The 22,189-nt window shown below is 45.3% G+C and overlaps 3 protein-coding genes across 3 annotated transcripts; 1 reads left to right on the top strand and 2 right to left on the bottom strand.

The window, feature by feature from the left end:
* Positions 1–1,655: 1,655 nt before the first annotated feature.
* On the bottom strand, positions 1,656–12,078 carry PTGES2 (prostaglandin E synthase 2). The gene is made up of 7 exons (XM_083375175.1): positions 11,804–12,078; positions 9,783–9,980; positions 8,176–8,231; positions 6,658–6,807; positions 5,325–5,525; positions 3,654–3,771; positions 1,656–3,156 (listed from the first exon to the last, which is right to left on the bottom strand). The coding sequence occupies exons 1-7, from the start codon at positions 12,038–12,040 to the stop codon at positions 3,016–3,018; spliced, it is 1,101 nt and encodes a 366-aa protein (XP_083231301.1). The 5' UTR covers positions 12,041–12,078; the 3' UTR covers positions 1,656–3,015.
* Positions 12,079–14,675: 2,597 nt separating this feature from the next.
* BBLN (bublin coiled coil protein) lies at positions 14,676–17,031 on the top strand. The gene is made up of 2 exons (XM_083375228.1): positions 14,676–14,775; positions 16,652–17,031. The coding sequence occupies exons 1-2, from the start codon at positions 14,685–14,687 to the stop codon at positions 16,849–16,851; spliced, it is 291 nt and encodes a 96-aa protein (XP_083231354.1). The 5' UTR covers positions 14,676–14,684; the 3' UTR covers positions 16,852–17,031.
* Positions 17,032–18,142: 1,111 nt separating this feature from the next.
* Positions 18,143–22,188, bottom strand: CIZ1 (CDKN1A interacting zinc finger protein 1; the record flags this gene model as incomplete). The annotated part of the gene is given in 8 exon segments (XM_083374868.1): positions 18,143–19,212; positions 20,481–20,602; positions 20,938–21,006; positions 21,763–21,802; positions 21,804–21,866; positions 21,868–21,933; positions 22,107–22,169; positions 22,171–22,188. Coding segments are annotated over 8 exon segments (531 nt in total), but the record flags the coding sequence as incomplete, so codon positions are not given.
* Position 22,189: the final 1 nt, after the last annotated feature.

Consider the following 22,189-nt stretch of genomic DNA (forward strand, 5'->3'; position numbering starts at 1 on the left):
GAATTAACCAACCGGCTTTGTTTTTCTTTATTCAGAAAAATATTCCAGCAGTGTTCAACAAATCACTGTTAAAGAGACGAACGCCTTCTTGGTGAGCCATTATATTTGGACGGGTAGAAGAAAAGGAACATTGTGCTAGTGACTGCAGAGACCACAGCGTCAAACTAATTCTCACAAATTCTGGGTCTTGGCACGAAGGCAACGCATTCTCAATTGGTTCTGATCCAAGTTCTTGCTTCAAGGAATTGCAGGCGATTGGGTGGGCACGGCTGCAAGCGGTAAAAGCATATTGGGTGGGACTAAAAAGTTCAATCAATTCCAACTTTCTGTGATTCTCCCCCCTCCCCAAGATGAAATTGATTGATTGGACCTTTTTTGTTGTTATTTTTTGCACATGGCAGCAGAGGCTTAAAGCGAAAAGGTTTCATAAAACCCAGCTGAAGGCCTGGGGCTACAGCGCACGTGCCCACAGAGAGGGCTCTGCCTGCCACCTGTGGCACGCGCGCCATAGGTTCGCCACCACGGCTCTGTCCTATTAGAAATGAAATTTTAGCTCCTGGAATTATCTTTTCTATTCCGGACAGCCTCTTCTGTGGCTGCTTTGAGCTTTCATGGAAGGAAGGAAATGAAAGAAATAAAATAAGCCACTCCAGGGCTTCTCTGCCAAATGTTATAGCATACACTGGCCACAGGAGGACAGGCTTTACTGCTTTGACTCAGCACGTGATTATTCGCCTCACTTTCTGCCACTCTAATGGCAGAAAGCGAAGATGAACTAAAGAGCCTCTTGTTGCGGGTGAAGAAGGAGAGTGCAAAACTTGGGTTGAAACTTAACATTAAGAAAACCAAGATCATGGCATCCGGCCCTCTCAATTCCTGGCAAATAGATGGGGAAGAAATGGAGGTAGTGACAGATTTTATTTTCCTGGGCTCCAAGATCACTGCAGATGGGGACTGTAGCCAAGAAATTAAAAGACGCTTGCTCCTTGGGAGGAAAGCCATGGCAAATCTAGACAGCACACTAAAAAGCAGAGACATCACCCTGTCAACAAAAGTGCGTATAGTCTTCCCAGTTGCAATGTATGGCAGTGAAGGTTGGACCATAAAAAAGGCTGAGCGCCAAAGAATTGAGGCCTTTAAACTATGGTGCTGGAGAAGACTCCTGCAAGTCCCTTGGACTGCAAGGCGATCAAACTGGTTGGTCCTAGAGGAGATCAACCCTGACTGTTCTTTGGAAGGCCAGATCCTGAAGCTAAAACTCAAATACTTTGGCCACCTAATGAGAAGGAAGGACTCACTGGAGAAGAGCCTCATGCTGGGAAAGATTGAGGGCAAGAGAAGAAGGGGACGACAGAGAATGAGGTGGCTGGATGGAGTTACTGAAGCAGTGAGCGTGAGCTTAAATGGACTCCAAAAGATGGTAGAGGACAGGAAAGCCTGGAGGAACGTTGTCCATGGGGTAGCGATGGGTCGGACACAACTTCGCAGCTAACAACAACAAAATTTACCTTATTTTTCCCCTGGCCGCTCATACACAACAGTGTCTTTCAGAGCAGCCAGCCATAAAGCTCATTATGAGACTTGGCCCCAGAAAATATTTAGGTTCATATTTCACAGAAGCGTTTTGCAGTAAGAAATAATATCAAGTCACAGCAGCAAAAAAAACCCCACCATTTTATTGTAACTTTTGCTTTCCTGAGCTGGAAGAACATTGTGGAGGTTTTGCCCCCTAAGCTGAACATCACACAGGTTTAGGATCACTCAGAAAAAGGCAAAGCTTTTTTGCCTCAAAATCTGCTGGCAGATCAAAAACCCAGTTTGAGAAATCTGTATTTGTTGTTTTATGCACAAAGCAACCACTTGTTTTTACCTCAACTGACTTCTCAAATGTTATGCTTGAGGCAGGGATGGTAAGCCAAGAATCATTTCTTTAAAACCCCCAAAAGAAACACCTTGCGGACTGTTGAAGGTGAATGCAAATCTGTCTGACCAAAATAACATTTAATTTCATGAGAATCATTTTAGTTGGCAATCCTTAAATATCTCTACACCCCTCTTCTAAAACTCTGAAACCTAGAGCGGTATCAATGTGGCTGGTTATTTCCTTCGTGAACAAGCTCCCTTTGTCACATCGCAGCCACAGTACATAAATTTATAGGCTAAAATAGTGCACAGGAATCACTTGAGCTATTCTGGCGTTGGTTCCAAGGACCCACTTTTTAAGCTTAGCTCAATCTGAGTTTTGTCGTAAAATTCTGAGGGCAGGATCTCATATCCTTTTCCCTAACCGTCTGCTCCCAATTTCCTATCTGAATTTGAACAGAGATGTTTCCCCAAATAACACTATTGCACTCTTCAAAACTGTACAGTAGTATCATGGTAATGCATCCTATGTGCCTACAATTGCCACCTCTAAGCAACTCAGAAGCTTCTGAAACAAAAAAAAAAGGAATTGCAATTTGAAGAGAAAACCTGCCCCCAATGCAAGCCAATCCTGATTTAACAGGCATCCCAGAATATATAACCGTTAAAACCAGACACGAGAAACAAGCATTTCCGTCCCTAAGCTGGTACCGAAATCCTAAAATTAAACCCCGGGCGAAAGTAAATTCAGCTGGCTCGCAACGAGGCAGCGTCAGGACAATTCAGAATGTTTTCTGCCTGGAGCCGAAGAAGCTTCATAAGTAGCGTCCAAGCATTTGTTTCCGTCCATCCAGGCTGAATTTCGTGTTTTGGAAAGTGACCAAGAAGATGCCAACAAGCTGCTTTTTAACTCCAAACCCAGCCTCCAAAGAACACAGCCTCCTCTCGGCTCTTTGCAGCCTTCACCCGCTTCCCTAAAATCAAAATAAAGCCATTATCTCCATTCTGGCTGCTTGAGATTCTCTTGTGGCTGTGATTTAGTTCTATTCCGCTGCCCCTTTGGCGCCCATCCGGTCCGTCGCACAGAACTACACGGCTTTAAATCGAATCGGCTTTTCCTAGGCGAGGCGAAAAAATCTCGGTCCCCGAGACTCAGCACTGGGCACAGCTGGCCATCTTCCCATGCCCAATGGCATCCTCCATGCGGTGGTACCAAGGCTGAACCTTGGTGTGCACCATCACGTCGTCAAAAGCCTCCAAGCCTTCCATCACCCGTAAGACCCCGTAGACCGCCTGGGTGGAAAGAAGAAAAGAAAAAAAAGCAAAAGTCAGCAGCGAAGGCATGGAGCCCTTCTTTTTAATAGAAAAAGAAGGACTAGGGGGGACATGATAGAGGGGTTCCAGTATTTGAGGGGCTGCCATAAAGAAGAGGGGGATCCACTTATTCTCCAAAGAATGCAGGATAAGAAGCAACGGATGGAAACTAATCAAGGAGAGAAGCAGCCTGGAACTAAGGAGAAACTCCCAAACAGTGAGAACAATTAACCAGTGGAACAGCTTGCCACCAGAAGTTGTGGGTGCTCCATCACTGGAGGTTTTTAAGAAGAGACTGGACAGCCACCGGTCTGAAATGGTACATATGGTCTCCTGCTTGACCAGGGGGTTGGACTAGAAGACCTCCAGGGTTCCTTCCCACTCTTATTGTGATTGATTGATATTGATTGATTGATTGATTGAAATGGTCTCTAGGGTCTCCTGCTTGGACTAGAAGACACGGCCTCATCACTTACCAAATCTGCAAGGTTCGGCTGCTCTCCTCCCATGAACTTCCTGTTTTTGCCAACAGCCTTCAACCAATTTTCAACCGCTTCATACAAGTCTTGCCGGACATCGTCCCGCATATGGTGCCTGGATCGAACGCAAATACAGTTAATTGGTTCCGGGACGTGCGAGGAGTAGCCAAAACAATGAGAACCACACTTTTTTTCCCCCATAAGGAATAAGGTAGTGTGCCACAAGGCAGCCAACAGCGACACGTTCTAGCTTGCACGTCGAATACCAAACAAACGTTGAGTACCGGGACAAAACTTTCATATCAAAATGCTTTTTTAAGTACCAAATTCGATGAGTGTCAAAGCAATTGAGCACCAAGGTACCACTGTATCTGTGTGAAGAATCCTATCTATCTATCTATCTATCTATCTATCTATCTATCTATCTATCTATCTAGCCATATCTATCTATCTATCTATCTATCTATCTATCTATCTATCTATCTATCTATCTATCTATCTACCTATCTATCTATCTATCTATCTATCTATCTATCTATCTATCTAGCCATATCTATCTATCTATCTATCTATCTATCTATCTATCTATCTATCTATCTATCTACCTATCTATCTATCTATCTATCTATCTATCTATCTATCTATCTATCTAGCCATATCTATCTATCTATCTATCTATCTATCTATCTATCTATCTATCTATCTATCTATCTACCTACCTACCTACCTATCTATCTATCTATCTATCTATCTATCTATCTATCTAGCCATATCTATCTATCTATCTATCTATCTATCTATCTATCTATCTATCTACCTACCTATCTATCTATCTATCTATCTATCTATCTATCTATCTATCTATCTAGCCATATCTACCTATCTATCTATCTAGCCATATCTATCTATCTATCTATCTCACCAGCTTTTAAGACTTGTGGACTTCAACTGTTGTAAAGTTGTACAAACGGACTTAGAATCAAAATCACGCCAAGTATTAGTACCGCTTTATAAAACCCTACTAAGGCCACACCTGGAATATTGATCACCATATCACAAAAAAGATGTTTGGAAAAAGTTGAGAGAAAAGCAACTAAGAGGATTAAAAGCCTGGAGACAAAAACATATTAAGAACAATTGCAGGATTTGGGTTTGGCTAGTCTAGAGAAAAGAAGAAATAGGGGAGACATGATAGCAGTATTCCAGTATTTGAGGAGCTGCCACAAAGAAGAGGGGGTGAAATTATTCTGCAAAGCATCAGAAGGCAGGACAAGAAATGATGGAAACTAACCAAGGAGAGAAGCAACCTGGAATTAAGGAGACACTTCCTGACAGCGAGGACAATTAACTACTGGAACTGCTTGCCTCCAGAAATCATGGGCGCTCCATCACTGGAGGTTTTTAAGAAGAGACTAGACATTCACCTGTCTGAGACGGTATAGGTTCTGCTGCTTGAGCAGGGGGCTGGACTAGAAGACCTCCAAGATCCCTTCCAGCTCTATTCTAGTCTAACTCCCAGAATTCACCAGCTATGAATTCTGGGAGTTGAAGTCCACAGGTCTTAAAAGTGGTCAAGTCGGACACTACTGATCTGCTGTGTACAGAAGAGTGTACCCCCACCCCCCGAGTCTGACCTGGGCATGCAGAAGCATCAGGAAAAGCACCCACCTTTTCTTCAACCTCTTGCTTACGAAAAACATGGCGGCCGCCCCCACGTATTTGGCAAAAAAGCCTTCCACTAGGCCAAACTTCCCCTCCCGTACGATGTAGTCGAAGGAGGCCAAGGCTTCTCCTGGCGTGCGGTAAACATTGGGAGAGATCAAGTGGACCAGACGATCGTCCACCCACTTCCGCCATTTCATTTCCTCCCTGGGGGAAAAAAAAACAGGAAGAGAGATAGTCCCCCTGGGTGGGTGGCAAGCAGGAAGGAGGAGAGAGAGAGACCCCCCCAGCCCTTTCCAAGAGACGGTTGTTAAGGGAATGCAGGGAGAAAGATGCATCAGGACAAGAAACAACGGTTGGAAACTGATCAAGGAGAGAAGCAACCTGGAAATAAGGAGAAATCTTCTGACAGTGAAAACAATTACCCAGTGGAACAACCTGCCTCCAGAAGTCGTGAATGCTCCATCAGTGGAAATTTTTAAGAGACTAGACATTTATCTGAAATGGTATAGCTTCTGCTTGAGTGGGGGGCTGGACTAGAAGACCTCCAAGGTCCCTTCCATCTTCTCTTCTCTTCTCTTCTATTCTTTAATTCTATTCTATTCCATTCCATTCTATTCTATTTCCTTAATTCTATTCTATTCTATTCTATTCCTTAATTCTATTCTATTCTATTCTATTCTATTCCTTAATTCTATTCTATTCTATTCTCCATTCCATATTCCATTCTATTTCTATTCCTATTCCATTCCATTCCTATTCTACTCTCCATTCCATACTCCATTCCACTCTATTCCATTCTATTCCATTTTTCTATTCTATTCTAATTCTAAAATTCTATTCCTATTCTATTTCTATTCCATTCCACTTTACTCTATTTTTTATCCTATCCCATTCCATATATTCTATTCTATTCTATTCTATTCTATTCTATTCTATTCTATTCTATTCTATTCTATTCTATTCTATTCTACTCTACTCTACTCTACGCTACTCTAATTAGTATTCTACTCTACTCTATTCTATTTTCTGTTCTATTCTTATTTTCTACTCTATTCTACTCTACTCTATATCCATTCCATTCCACTCCACTCCACTCCACTCTACTCTCCATTCTATATTTCATTCTATTTCTATTTCTATTCCATTCCTATTCTACTCTCCATTCCATATTCCATTCCACTCCATTCTTATTTCTATTCTATTCTATTCCCAGGGTGGTTTAGGGTTAGCACTGGTTCTTCCAGATTTTGCTCCTTCCTCTCCCCACCACTTCAGGTTTCGCAGCAAGTTCTCCCCAGACCTCGCCTCCCCCTCAAGTCCTCCAAGCAAGACCCACTTCCTGGCTTCCTCGACTGGATAAACGCAGAGGGCCTCCTTGCTGTTCAGCATCAACCAGTATTTGTTCCCAAACTCGGCCACCTCCTTCCCTTCGCTGTTGACGGCTTTAATGGAAGGGTAGTAAGATGCAATTTCTTCCAAGCTCTTCCTAGAAAAAAAGAGAATTACGTCGCCGTCAACGCAGGCTCAGGTTGTTGTTGTTTTTTTCCCCTTCCTAATCACAGTTAGGACCTCAAGTGCCCAGATACGAGATGGACGGCAAATGAATTTCATAATTACTGGCAGTCCACAACGGAGCCCCAAATTTGCCTTTTCTAAACGAGATGTTGGTGAATTGAGTTTTGCCCCATTCGATGATTTTACTTGCCGCCGTTGTTAAGCAAAATCGTCACTTTTGTCGAGTCAGCAACGCGGTTGTGAAACGAGCCGGGCTTCCCCGTTGTGACTTTGCAAAAAGGGATCACGTGATCCCAGGACGCTGCAACTGTCCTAGGTACACGTCAAGTTTCCAAGGGTCTGAATTTTGATCGCTATGACCGCGGGGATGCTGGATTGGTCATTAATTGTGAAAAAGGGTCGTAAGTTACTTTTTTCATGGCCTTTGTACCTTTGAACGGTCTCACTAAGTGACCTCTTAGAAGTCGAGGACCTAACAGTAAGTAAAATAAACCAACAGAAACCAGCCAAGATGGCAAAGAGACTCAGGATTGTTCGTTTGTTTCTTTTGTCGATTTATTTTATTAAACTTCTACGTGCCCATCTCCCCTACAAGATCACTCTGGGCAGTTGACAAATGATAGAAACCAGCCAAAAATAGTCGAAAGATTAAAACGAACCGACATTAAAATACGATTAAAAACTGCGCTGAAACCCACCAAGAAATAGCCAACCAATTCACAATCTTTCTGTTGAAGCACGTTTGTTCTGCAAACATCACACAGGAAGTCCCTCCCACCCATATCCGCAACCAGCTGGGAAGAGTAACCAGTTGCCTATTTCACCTTTCCCCCACCCCCACCCCACTTCCCACAAACTTCTCTTTTTTTCTGGAAAAGCAACTGCGAGGCCAGGATACAGGTCCGAGGTACAGCAGTGGGCTAATGCCTCCTTAAAGTAACACCAGCTGCCTGCAATTAGTGCAGGTTCGAGTCCCACCAGGCTCAAGGTTGACTCAGCCTTCCATCCTTCCGAGGTAGGTAAAATGAGGACCCAGATTGTTGGGGGCAATTAAGCTGACTTTGTAATAATGCCGCTTGGGGTGTGTGTGAAAGCCCTAATAAGCAGGCATATACATAGAATGAAGGCTACTGCTAAGCTTGCAAGCCGCCCTGAGTCTTCGGAGAAGGGCGGGATATAAATGGAATTAAAAAAAACAAAACCTCTCAACCTGAAAAATATAAACCTAACCACGTTTGGTGGAAGGAGAATAAGAGGGGAAGGTTGGAAGAATTTCCCCCCCACCACTCTCCCTAAAAAAAAAAAGAAAAAAAGAAAAGGCAGAAAAACTGTCTTTTACCTGGATATAAGGTGGCTTTTAATGGCGCTGATGATCACGGAAGAGTCGTTCAGTTGCTGGAAAAAAGAGAGTAACAGTAAGCATTGATAAACCAGAATATAAAACCTCTTTCTCGGTGCTTATCTCAGCTTTAATGCTTTAATGCCATCGTGGCTTTATTTATTTAAAGGTAGCTTGATGAAATGTGGGGGGGGAAAACTTAAAAAGAGCTGAATTTCTTTGGAGATTCTCAGTCATCCAGAGGCAACTCCACTCTCTTTTTTTTTTCTTTGAAGACCTTTTGCTTCTCGTCCAAGAAGCTTCTTCAGTTCTGACTGGATGGTGAAGAATGGAAGGATTTATATTCCTATATGTTTATATTGTCAGGGACGCGGTGGCTCAGTGGGTTAGGACACTGAGCTTGTTGATCAGAAGGTCGGCAGTTTGGCGGGTTGAATCCCGAGCGCCGCATAACAAAGGGAGCGCCTGTTACTCGTCCCAGCTTCTGCCAACCTAGCAGTTTGAAAGCACGTAAAAAAATGCAAGTAGGAAAATAGGGACCACTGCAGTGGGAAGGTAACAGCGTTCCGTGCGCCTTTGGTGTCTAGTCATGCCGGCCACGTGACCGCGGAGACGTCCTCGGACAAGCGCTGGCTCTTCGGCTTTGAAACGGAGATGAGCACCGGCCCCTAGAGTCGGAAACGACGAGCACACGTTGTGCGGGGGAACCTTTACCTTTACCTTTACCTTATGTTTATATTCCTGTTTGCAAGGCATCTAAATCCTTTCCTTTCCCCACCGTCCAGTCAGAGCTGAAGAAGCTTCTTGGAGGAGAAGCAAAAGGTTTTCAGAGAAAAACAAGACAGTCCGGTTGCCTCTTGGAAAAAAGGCACCTCTGGGATAAAAAAAAAGCTGCAAATATGAAATCACCCACATAATCCGGACTTGGGAGACATTTCCTAACAGAACAATTAATCGATATAAGTAGTCCTTGAATTACAACAGCCCGTTTAGTGACCGTTCAAAGTTGCAACGGCACTGAAGAAAAGTGACTTACGACTGTTTTTCACACTTACGACTGTTGCAGCATCCTCCCCCCCCCCCCGTGTTCACGTGATCAAAATTCGGACGCTTGGCAAGTGGTTCGTGTTTATGACGGTCGCAAAATGGGGCACAACTCAAATGTTTCACTTAACGACAAAAATGTGGTGGTGGTAAATTGAGGACTACCTGGAGAATGCCTTTCCTCCAGAATTTGTGGGTGCTCCATCATCGGAGGCTTTTAAGAAGAGACGGGACAATTATTCAACCGGGATGATGTAAGGTCTCCTGCCTTGAGCAGGGGGTTGGACTAGGAGACCTCACAACAACCTTCCAACTCTGTCCTTCTGTTAAAATAATCTGGTTAAGGACCAGGCAGCCCTTTGTGCCAAAAAAAACCCCCCACCTCACAATGCATTTATCACATGGGATAAAAACTGAAATCGGTAATCGATCGTATTTATTCGGTCAAGGAGAGCCAAATTTAATTCACGAACAAGGGGGAAGTAAATAAACACAGTATTTACAATAAACACAGTATTTACAAAGCAGTCCTTAAACGTGGAACGACCAGCTGAGAAACTCACCAGAGTGCTGCCCGTATCGATGAGCAAGATGGGCACTTTTCTGTAGGAGGAAAATTTGATTTCTTTCCGCATGACCGGGTTCACCTCCACAATGTCATAGGGCAGCTGGTGATAATCCAGGAAAGCTCGGACTTTGCTGCAGAACGGACAGGTTTTATACTGGTACAGCGTCAGATGGAGAGGGCTGTCCGGCAGGATCTAGAAGGGAATTCAACACATACACATACACAGAGAGAGAGAGAGACACAGACACACACACACACACACACACACACACACACACAGAGAGAGAGAGAGAGAGAGAGAGAGAGAGAGAGAGAGAGAGAGAGAGAGAGAGATTTGGGCTATTTGCTGGCAATCCTCCCCGAAATGAAAAAACAAAACAAAAAAACAACCCACATAGTTTCTTCCCTATTCAAACCTACAAAACCTGCCCAAAACTCTTTGAGGAATTCTCTGCTTTTGCAAAAGGCAAGAAAATAATAACAACAACGACAACTTTGTCACTTTGAATGTACACCAATCGGCATGCATCAAAATGTGAGCGCAAATCTGCTGGTTCCGATCAGGTTGGCATCCAAACTAGACTGTGTTATTTCTCTGTTCACGGATGTGTGTGTATGCATTATTATCATCATTATCATTTTATTATTATTTTGGTCACGTTGATGCAATGTATACCGGAGGCGGTCGCCCCTCTGAGAACCGTACGCAGCAAAACCTCATTTAAACGTATTAATGTACAGTTAAAGTGACAATAAAATGACTCTTCTATTCCATTCCATCAGGGTTTCTCACCCCCTACCAGCTTTTAGCCCTGTGGGCCAACTCCCAAAATTCCTCCGCCAGCATGCAAGGGAATTCTGGGACTTGAAGTCCATGCAGCTTAAAAAGGGGCCATGTTGGCAAGGCACACAGCTATTTTAATGTTATTTTTTTTTAAAGGAATGTTTGGGATATTTTGAGGAGCAAAGCGCCCGGGGCAGGGCAGGGCAGGGCGGGGCGGGCGTTGGAAGAGACACGAGGTTGCAAGGCTGCGCTCTCCCCCCCTTTCCTCAAGTATTTATTGAATTAAATTTATTGATTTAATTAAATTTTTATCCCGCCCTATTCCCGAAGGACTCAGGGCGGTTTACAGGGCAGAATAAAATATAATATAAAAAAGAGTACAAATTAAAATAGATTAAATTACATAAGCCCAACAATTAAAACAATATTAAAAGCTAAAACCTCTTCAGTCCAGTTCAGTTCGGTACCCAGCAGGCTCCCCACCCGGCTGCGCCCCATGGGAGTTGCAATTTAATTTAATTTAATTTAATAATTTAATTTGTATACCGCCCTTCTCCCGAAGGACTCAGGGCGGTGAACAGGGCAATACATAATAAAAAACAGGATACAAAAATTAAAAAGTGATCAAACAACTATGCCCGTAGTACTTGATACATATTAAAAATTAAAACTAATTATAAAAAACCCAACCCCATCCCATCAGACCAGGCCAGCTTGTTCAAAAAAGAAGGTTTTTGAACAATACCCCAATAATAATAATTTAATTATAAATATAAATATAAATATAAATATATTATTATTATTATTATTATTATTATTATTATTATTATTATTATTATTATTATTATTATTTATATTTATATACCGCCCTTCTCCCGAAGGACTCAGGACAAATATATAAAAATACAAAAATACAAAAGTTAAAAGGAATTAAAACAGAATGCCCAAGCTAAAAACAGTAAATACAAATATTAAGAAAAATATATATATAAAAAAACCCAACCGATCCCCCCATCAGGCCAAGCCGGCTTGTTCAAATAAATGCTCAAGTGTACCCAGCAGGCTCCCCACCCGGCTGCGCCCCATGGGAGTTGCAATCCCCCCCCCAAATGGGTATTGCAACGGTTGTTGCAACTGCAGAATTGCAACGATCCCACCCACTCACCCACCCACACCCCCGGTGCGGAGCAGAGGTTTGCACATCTGGCTGCCCCTCCTCTCCCTCGCTTTACCAGGTCCCGCGGCTGCTCGGCCAGCTGTTCCAGGGCTCCGAAGCGGCGGCGCAGCGTCCGGCCGGTGCCCAGCGCGGCTCCCAAGGCGAAAGCGGCCCCGAGCAAGACCCTCGGGGACGGACAGCTCCTGCCTCGCCCGGGGTTCCCGGAGGAGGAAGAGAAGCCGGTCCGGGGCAGCCGCCAGGCGCTCCGTCCCAGGCCGGGCCAGCCGCTGCATGCAAGCCGCGCCAACGCCATCTTCGCCTCTTGCCCCAAGAGGGAGGCGGGCGGGCTCCTGGGGGAAGTTTTTTGCAAGCCATGCCATCACTTCCCCTGCAACAAAGCGTCCGGCCTGGGAAATGGCAGCCTGACACGCGTTGGCGTTCTCACGTTAAGGGCTCTCGCGTCGCGTCGGAGGACGGTTTCTCCAGTCTTGGGGTTTTTTGGGGGGGGTCATAGCGCCCCTCTCCCCCCACCGGCCCTCCTTTCGTTAGAAATTAGGGGTCTTCCAACTTGGCCCTTTGATGACTTGTGGACTTCAACTCCCAGAATTCCACAAGCAGGGGTCTTCCAACTTGGCCCTTTAATAACTTGTGGACTTCAACTCCCAGAATTCCTCAGCCAGCCTCCATTTTGTTTGTTACATTTAAGACAGGGGTCTTCAAACTCGGCCCTTTTAATGACTTGTGGGCTTCAACTCCCAGAATTCCTCAGCCAGGCACGCTGGCTGAGGAATTCTGGGAGTTGAAGTCCACTCCTCTTAAAGCCTGTATCAGGGGGGTCTCCAAACTTGGCCCTTTGATGACTTGTGGGCTTCAACTCCCAGAATTCCTCAGCCAGGCACGCTGGTTGAGGAATTCTGGGAGTTGAAGTCCACTCCTCTTAAAGCCTCTATCAGGGGGGTCTTCAAACCTGGCCCTTTTATGACTTGTGGGCTTCAACTCCCAGAATTCCTCAGCCAGGCACGCTGGCTGAGGAATTCTGGGAGTTGAAGTCCACTCCTCTTAAAGCCTGTATCAGGGGGGTCTTCAAACCTGGCCCTTTTATGACTTGTGGGCTTCAACTCCCAGAATTCCTCAGCCAGGCACGCTGGCTGAGGAATTCTGGGAGTTGAAGTCCACTCCTCTTAAAGCCTGTATCAGGGGGGTCTCCAAACTTGGCCCTTTGATGACTTGTGGACTTCAACTCCCAGAATTCCTCAGCTTTGCTGGCTGAGGAATTCTGGGAGTTGAAGTCCACAAGTCATCAAAGGGCCAAGTTTGGAGACCCCCTGCGGCTAGATCGACGCTTTTTTTTTTGCACGGGTGTGCTAAGCCTTGCGAACGTGGGAACGCGGCCGCTCGGAGATCGCGGTTGGCATGGGGCGGGTGGGGGGGGCGAGGTTTGCCCAGCCGGCGGGTTTTGCAAAGAGGCTCGAAGGAGAAGACACACGCACACCCTTGATTTTTGTCCCCTTTCTCTAAGGAAAAAAAAGATTTTTCCTTTTTTATTATTTTTATTTTGGGGGGGGGTGTTTTATTTTACCAGCTGCAACCCTGGATGTCAATCGCCTCGCCCGCCCGCGTCCTTTCAGACCGGCGGCTCTGCCTAGAACCATAAACTTTAAGCAAACGAAGGGGCGGGGCTTCTTAAAGGCGCAGGCTTTGACCTTCGGAGGAGGCGAATTGCTAGTCAATTTCACCGCCCCTCGAAAAAGGGTCATTGATGAACCTTCATTAATTGAATTTTTTTTTAAAGGGGGGAGTGAATAAATATTTTATTGATGAACCTTCCTTAATTTAAAAATTTAAAAAAGGGGGGGGAGTGAATAAATATTTTATTGATGAACCTTCCTTAATTTAAAAATTTAAAAAAGGGGGGAGTGAATATTTTATTGATGAACCTTCATTAATTTAAATTTTTTTTTAAAAGGGGGGAGTGAATAAATATTGTATTGATGAACCTTCATTAATTGTAAGCCGCCCTGAGTCTTCGGAGAAGGGCGGGATATAAATGGAATTAAAATAAATAAATAAATTTAAAAATTTAAAAAGGGGGGGAGTGAATATTTTATTGACGAACCTTCCTTAATTTAAAAATTTAAAAGGGGGGAGTGAATAAATATTTTATTGGTGAACCTTCCTTAATTTAAAAATTTAAAAAAGGGGGGGAGTGAATAAATATTTTGTTGATGAACCTTCCTTAATTTAAAAATTTTTTAAAAATGGGGGAGTGAATAAATATTTTATTGATGAACCTTCATTAATTTAAAAATTTTAAAAGGGGGGGAGTGAATAAAGATTTTATTGATGAACCTTCCTTAATTTAAATTTTTTTTAAAAGGGGGAGTGAATATTTTATTGATGAACCTTCCTTAATTTAAAAATTTAAAAAGGGGGGGAGTGAATATTTTATTGATGAACCTTCCTTAATTTAAAAATTTAAAAAGGGGGGGAGTGAATATTTTATTGATGAACCTTCCTTAATTTAAAAAGTGAATAAATAATAAATATTTTATTTCCTGGCTGCTTCCTCCCTAAGTTAACCCCCACCCTTGCCCCCCCCCAATCAATTCTGGATTTTGATTTCTTCTGCCCTACCAATTACTGTTGATGCAATGAAGGCGTTCCTGTCTTTAACGCCAAGTTAATGTCTTTAACCGTGGATTAATATGAAATAAATAATAATAAGAGTTGAATAACAACATCTCTAGCATCTTTGGTAAAGACCAGGGGGGGCGGGGCTTAGCCGGGCAGTCTCCCGCCAGGGGGCGTGGCTAGCCCGCCTTAGCCTCTCTCTCTCCGCGTTCCATCCGGGAAGCGGGGGGCGTGGCCTGACCCTTTGCAACATTGTCTCCGCGTTCCATCCGGGGGAAAGTGGGAGGGAGGGGGCGTGGCTTAAACTGGCTTCTACTCCAGCCGGGATGTCGGGTCCGAACGGGGAACCGCAGCTCAATCTGGGGCGGGGCGGCGAGGTAGAAGAGGAGGAGGAAGAGGAAGGCTTCGGGGAGGCAGGTAACCTTGAGATCCCTTTGCAAGGGCAGATTTCCCCCCCTCCCTCCAGCGGATCCCTCTCTTTGTGGTGGTGGTGGGGGGGGGAGATCTTCCTTTGCTTTCTTCCCCCAGGGTCGCTGAGGATCAAGCCGGGGTTAGGGTTATGGGGGGGGGTCTGCTTTGCAACGTGCCTGAAGCTTGCAAGGGATCTTGCTGGTGATCCCTGCAAGTAGACTAGATGACCTCCAAGGTCCCTTCCAACATTATTATTATTATTATTATTATTATTATTATTATTATTATTATTATTATTATTATTATTATTATTATTATTATTATTATTATTCAGTGCTTTTTTTGTAAAAGAAAAAGGTGCCGGAACTCACACATGTCATACAACCTGCCTTGCCTACCCTACAAGGTTCCATCCAAAAAAGGTGCCGGAACTCCATTCTGAGCGGAACTCCATTCTGAGCGTTCTATGAGAAAAAAAGCCCTGATGATGATGATGATGATGATGATGATGATTCAGTGCTTTTTTTGTAAAAGAAAAAGGTGCCGGAACTCACACATGTCACACAACCCGCCTTGCCTACCCTACAAGGTTCCATCCAAAAAAGATGCCGGAACTCCATTCTGAGCGTTCTATGAGAAAAAAAGCCATTATTATTATTATTATTATTATTATTATTATTATTATTATTATTATTATTATTATTATGCCGGCAGATCCAAGCGACCGGCCCCAGAAAGCATCTCTGCGCACTGTGATCCTTTGTTGTTTTGTGCCAGATAGGTGTATAAATGGGATTAATACACGAATTTATAATAGGTGGGGTCTCTGCCTTTTCCAGCTGTGAAAGTGTGTCTGTGTGTGTGTGTATGTGTTTAGCCAATCTAAACTGGGGAGGGCGGGGGGGCAGATCCTCTCAAAGACTGCAGCTAAGAGAGTCTTGAATTTTAAAATAGAAACACTGGTTGCGAGGGACCTCGGAAGTCATCTAGTCCAACCCCCACCCACCCCGTTCAAACGGGAAGAATTCGCACCATCCCCGCTCAAATGATCGTCCAGCCTCTTTTTGAAAAACTCCTCCGGAAGCCTTAGGCTAGAATGAAATGTGCTTATTTATTTATTGCAATTACTCTGCTGGTCATTTTATATCCAATGATTTTAATGAGTTTTGTTGTTGTTTTTTTAAAAAAATGTTTTATTATGCTGTAAGCCATCCGGAGTCCTTTGTAACAAGAAGGGTGACCAATGAATTTAATAATTAAATTAATTCCTTAAAAGAATTAATAATTAACTAGCACTGAGGATGTTACCTACTTTGGGTCATGAAAGGTCCGCAAGAAAACAAGCCAGCTCAGAGAGCACCAAGGGCCACAGAGTCCTCCTCCTCCTCCCCACAAACCCTTCCTCCCTTCTAGCACTGATGATGTTACCCAGTTGGGTCATGAAACGTCTGCAAGGAAACTATCCAGCTCAGAGAGCACCAAAGACCCCTCATGTCAACCCTAAGCTACCACATATTTAATTTTATTTTAACCTGTATATATTGTATTGTTTTAATTTGCCCTGTAAACCGCCCTGAGTCCCTCGGGGGGGAAAAAGGCGGTATATAAATCTAAATAAATAAATAAATAAAATAAAAATTAATAAAATAAAATAAAATAAAATAAAATAATAATAAAATAAAATAAAATAAAAAATAAAATAAAAATACGGTAATAATAAAATAATAATAATAAAATAAAATAAATTAAATAAATAAATAAATAAATATTCTCCTGGATCAACTAAAAGAAGTTGTTAATGCACAGAGAGAAGGGTGGGTTACCTCCGGGATCTCTTTGAAAGGACTTTTTTTACTTTTTTTTTTCTTCCCTCCCCGGGCAGAATACGCAGCCATCAACCTCATGCTGGACCAGATCAACTCCTGCCTGGATCACTTGGAGGAGAAAAACGACCACCTCAACACTCAGCTGAAGGAGCTGTTGGAATCGAACCGGCAAACCCGTCTGGAGTTCCAGCAGCAGCTCGGCCAAGAAGGGGAGCCCGGGATTCTTAAGGGTCCGAAATCAAACTTGGGGCTTTAAAAGGCTGCCGCTCTGGCTGATGAGTGACGTGGCTGGCGGATTCTCTTAAATCCGGCTTTAAAAAAAAAAAAAGATGAATCGGCGTCTCCTGGTTGGATTGCAGAGATCCACACACTAAATCTTACTGGTGTTTCTAAGAAAGGAACTTTTAATAAATTTAAGTGTCGTTGTGAGACTTGTCATCGGGAGAGGTAGTGAGTCCTTGACATACAACATTTCATTTAGTGACCATTGACTTGTCACCCTTACGACCGTTGCAGCATCCCTCTGGTCACGTGATGAAAATTCAGACGCTGGGCAACTGACTCGTATTTATGACGGTCACAGCGTCCTGGGGTCACGTGATGAAAATTCAGATGCTGGGCAACTGACTCGTATTTATGACGGTCACAGCGTCCTGGGGTCACGTGATGAAAATTCAGAGGCTGGGCAACTGACTCGTATTTATGACGGTCACAGTGTCCCGGGGTCACGTGATGAAAATTCAGAGGCTGGGCAACTGACTCGTATTTATGACGGTCACAGTGTCCCGGGGTCACGTGATGAAAATTCAGAGGCTGGGCAACTGGCTCGTATTTATGACGGTCACAGCGTCCTAGGGTCACGTGATGAAAATTCAGACGCTGGGCAACTGACTCGTATTTATGACGGTCACAGCGTCCTGGGGTCACGTGATGAACATTCAGAGGCTGGGCAACTGACTCGTATTTATGACGGTCACAGCGTCCTGGGGTCACGTGATGAAAATTCAGAGGCTGGGCAACTGACTCGTATTTATGACGGTCACAGCGTCCTGGGGTCACGAGATGAAAATTCAGACGCTGGGCAACTGACTCGCATTTATGACGGTCGCAGTGTCCTGGGATTGTGTGTATCCCCTTTTGCAAACTTTAGACAAAATCAACGGGGAAAGCCAGGTTCATTGAGCCTTGGTGGCGCAGTGGGCTAATGCCTCCTTAAGTAACACCAGCTGCCTGCAATTAGTGCAGGTTCGAGTCCCACCAGGCTCCAGGTTGACTCAGCCTTCCATCCTTCCGAGGTCGGTAAAATGAGGACCCAGATTGTTGGGGGCAATTAAGCTGACTTTGTAATAATGCCGCTTTTGTGTGTGTGTATGAAAGCCCTAATAAGCAGGCATATACATAGAATAAAGGCTATTGCTAAGCTTGTAAGCCGCCCTGAGTCTTCGGAGAAGGGCGGGATATAAATGGAATTAAAATAAAATAAAATAAAATTGCTAACTTAACAACTTTGGCAAGACAGGTTGTAAAAATGGCTCAAAAAACTCTCTTTAACACCTGTCTCTCTTAGCAAGAGAAAATTCGGGCTCCTGTAATTGCCAGCCACAAAACCTCTCTTATTTGGACAACTGGATAGAATTCTAGCATTACTGTGAGTGAATGTCCAGCTTAGCTTAAACCAGGATGGCTCTGATGAAAAGACCAACGTTCAGGGCCCAAACAGGCTACGTTTCGCCCCGGAACGTTTGCAATACAAGCCGAGTTTCTTTAACCGTGGTTTGAACGCTCCGGGCTGAGCCTGTTGCACAAACCCTGGAAACCGTTTTCTTGCAATTAACGTAGTTAAGATCGTGGCCTGAACTTGAGTCGCTGATTAAACCACGGAACGTTTCGCAAAATGTGCTTTTCGTTTTTCTTTTTGGAGAAAAATGACGGTTAAGCCCTCCCTGCATTGAAGACCGAAAAGCTGTCGGTTTTTTGTTTGTTTTTTTTTTTCATTTTTTTCATTTTTATTTTTAAAACAACCAACTAGGAAAAAACTAGAACGTTTCTCTCTTTCGCTAAAAGTGGAAGGCAAAGGGAGGGAGGGAAGAAATTCTCAGGAAAAAACTACGGAGAAATATTAGCCACCGGCCTCATCTCGCCCTGCGCCGGTTTGAACGCCGGAGGCCGGAGACCGTCTCCCCTTCGGCCGGCGTGGAAGGGGTCGCATCCTGGCTGGCTGGACCTTGGCTCCGTTCGGCCTCCCCTGGATCCGTTGATGCGAATCGACAGCCATTTTTCCCTGAATTTCCAGACTTGGCTGCTCTCCCGCGGGGTGCAGTCTGGCCCCCTCGCCTGACACCCCGCCGTCTTGCCCCATGGAGCTGTCGCTCCCCGGCGAGGATGGCTCGCATTTCTCGTCAATGACGAGAACTCCGCAAATATCATCCGTTTCATAGTCACCTGAGCACGTCTGGATGACCTCCGGGGGCTCGGGAGAGGAGGGGAGTCTCTGGCGTCTAGTCACGGCTTCTCTGGATGGTGAGTTTTAGCGGCAGAAGAAGCTTGGTGGTCCGGCGGCTGCGAGGGGGGATCTGTATGTCCGGATGCAGCCGGGAGGCCGGGAGGCCCTATACCTCTGCGGGCGGAAAAAGAAACCAGAGTTGCATTTTTTTTTTCTTAAAAACACAAAACAAAAACTGGTCCAAACAGGATTGGAACTCAATCTGGGCCACTGCAGCTTTACGCAGCACACTAGTCCTCATGGTGACAACATATCTAAGGGTTAGGAAGTCCCGTGGCTGAATAATGAAGATGCTACAGGCATCTGAGAAATGGCTTTTTTGAGGGTTGTTGTTGGTTGTTAGTTGCGAAGTCGTGTCCGACCCATCGCGACCCTATGGACAATGTTCCTCCAGGCCTTCCTGTCCTCTACCATCTTCTGGAGTCCATTTAAGCTCACGCCTACTGCTTCAGTGACTCCATCCAGCTTTTTGAGGGAAAGTGAAGCAAAACCCAAATTTTTATTTTTTATTTTAATCCCATTTATATCCCGCCCTTCTCCGAAGACTCAGGGCGGCTTACAAGCTTAGCAGTAGCCTTCATTCTATGTATATGCCTGCTTATTAGGGCTTTCACACACACCCAAGCGGCATTATTACAAAGTCAGCTTAATTGCCCCCAACAATCTGGGTCTCATTTTACCTACCTCGGAAGGATGGAAGGCTGAGTCAACCTTGAGCTGGTGGGACTCGAACCTGCACTAATTGCAGGCAGCTGGTGTTACTTAAGGAGGCATTAGCCCACTGCGCCACCAAGGCTCCTAAATTCAGGATGTCCTTGACTCAACAACCGGGCCGTTTCATGTTACAACAGACACACACCACACACACACCCCACCCAAAAAAGGAACTTCCGATCCAAATTCAAAGTTCTGACCTCAGGACCTATGCAGCCACACAACTACATTTTGTGCACGCGTTTATTTTAATTCATTAAATTTCCACGCTTATTTGTTTATTTCCATTTTAAAACGTTTCTCCTGTGGTCCGGTTTGCGGGGTGACCACAATGGACGGCAATTTATTTATTTATTTTTCCTTCTGGAAACCAGCATGGACTTCCAGAACAGATTCCCCCTTAACCACGGCCACAACCCAGGCTGTAAAATCGGTCACCAGGGGATCTCCTTAGGATCGTCAGGGCTGGGGGCTGAAATTGCCGGCTCGGCGACGGCGGCCACACGTCAAAGACTTTAACTGTAGCCCCCAATTTCCAGGCCAAGAGAGGAGAAGGCCAGCTGCTGGAATCCCCCCCCCCCACAACTCACCCCAGGAGGAGGTGGGCGAGCGAATTAAGAGCGGGTGACGGAAGAAGGCCCAAGGGAAAGAAGCAAAGAAGGACTGACCTGCAAGTTCTCAAAATGCATTCGGGATTTGCAGTGGGTGAGCCGCGTGGCCGAGTCGCTGGAGTAGAATTTGTGGCACAGCCGACAGAGGAATCCTGCCACGGGCACCAGGAAATCCAAGCCTGCCGGAGGAAGGAGGGTGAGGGGAGGGGAAAGGGCATGATCAAGAAAGCATAAAGCCCGCCGAGGAATCCGCGAGAGAGGATTCCGCGAGAGAGGAATCAAGAACCTTATTACAGCTAGTCCTCAACAAGGGCACAACAACGGTTGCTGGAATCGGGTGCGTCTAGTTTAATGAAGAGGAGGACGAGGGGGGACATGACAGCGGCGTTCCAATATCTGAGGGGGCGGCCCCAAAGAAGAGGGAGTCAAGCTATTCTCCAAAGCACTTCCTGAAGACAGGAGTAGAAGCAACGGGTGGAAACACGTCAAGGAGAGAAGAACTCGCTTCTCTTACCGTAAACCGTGTCCGGACAATACTCCGCATTTCCTCCTGGATCTTCACAGACGTTTCTCTCGGCCCAACCTAGGAGAAGGCGTAGGGGAAGGTGAGGATGCAAACTCCCTCCTTTGACCCCCCCAAGTTCACCAAATAAAAGAAATTTGTTTGGGTTTTTTTTTTTTTTTTTTGCAAAAAAAGAGCGTTAAGAAGAATGTGTTCCTACAGCTCTGGGCTTAGTGGTGACGCCTTCTTCCGGGAATCTACGCTGCAGGGAAGGCTCACAAAGACGGCTGTGGGTGTGTGGGTGTGACTGTGTGGGGACATTCCTTGCTAGAAGTCTTAAGAAATGTCGGCAAACACGCTGGGTATCGCCCGGGCGTAGCTTGGAAGGCAAACCCTGAGAAGCCATTGCAACGCATAAAGGGCAGAAACATCCCTTAAGTCGCGGGGAAAGAGGGTGGTGGTGCAGGGGAGAAGAGGCATGATGAAAAGACCCTCCCCCCCTTAGATTCAAGGGGGGGGTGTCTCAGAGGAAGGCAGGAAAGACACAACCAGGCTTGCAAAATTCTATTATTATGGCCTATCTCAGGGGTCCTCAAACCTGGCCACTTTGAAGACTTGTGGACTTCAACTCCAGAATCCCTCAGCCAGCCATGCTGAGGGGAAAGGGAGGTTTTCCAAGCTGAGCCGTGCTGGCTGAGGAATTCTGGAGTTGAAGTCCACCAGTCTTCAAAGTGGCCAAGTTTGAAGACACCACCACCACCCCCGGCCTCTCTCGACAAAGCTGATTAATAAATTTCCTCCTGGCAAAATTAAGAGACTTGCTGGAAAAGTCTCTACCTGCTGACCGACGGTCCTCTGCTGGGTCCAGCTGGCCTGCCCTCCCCAGCCCTTCCCTCCTTTTCCTCGTCCTCGTCCTCGTCCTGCTCTTCAAAGCAGCCCACGGGCGTCCACCGTGATCAGCTCCTCGGAGTCCTCTGGACCATCCGGCTCTTTCTCGGCCAGACTCACCTGGCCCAGGGTCAGGAGAAAAAAGCGGAGCCAGGAGGAAGGGACGGGCAGAGAGACGAGAGAGACGGGCAAGAAAGAAAGTTCAACAAGAGCCAGGAACGCCCCCCCCTCCCCAGCCCTCTCCCCCTCCCCTTTTTCTCTTCTTCTCCTCCTCCTCCTCCTCCTCCTCTGACCTCTTTAGCCTTCTGCTTATGCTCCAAGGATTTCATGTGCTCCACAAACTTGCGAGGAGTTTTTGAAGTAACGGCTGCAGACG

Source organism: Vipera ursinii (assembly GCF_947247035.1).
Source record: "Vipera ursinii genome assembly, chromosome: 16".
Classification (NCBI taxonomy): Eukaryota; Metazoa; Chordata; class Lepidosauria; order Squamata; family Viperidae; genus Vipera; species Vipera ursinii.

Coding starts and splice junctions, on each gene's coding strand:
- PTGES2 (XM_083375175.1), bottom strand. CDS start 12,040: ATGGCGTTGGCGCGGCTTGCATGCAGCGGCTGGCCCGGCCTGGGACGG. Junction 5,526..6,657: donor CCAGTCGAGGAAGCCAGGAA/GTGGGTCTTGCT, acceptor TTTTTCCCCCAG/GGAGGAAATGAAATGGCGGA. Junction 3,772..5,324: donor AGCAAGAGGTTGAAGAAAAG/GTGGGTGCTTTT, acceptor CGTTCGATCCAG/GCACCATATGCGGGACGATG.
- BBLN (XM_083375228.1), top strand. CDS start 14,685: ATGTCGGGTCCGAACGGGGAACCGCAGCTCAATCTGGGGCGGGGCGGC. Junction 14,776..16,651: donor GGAAGGCTTCGGGGAGGCAG/GTAACCTTGAGA, acceptor CTCCCCGGGCAG/AATACGCAGCCATCAACCTC.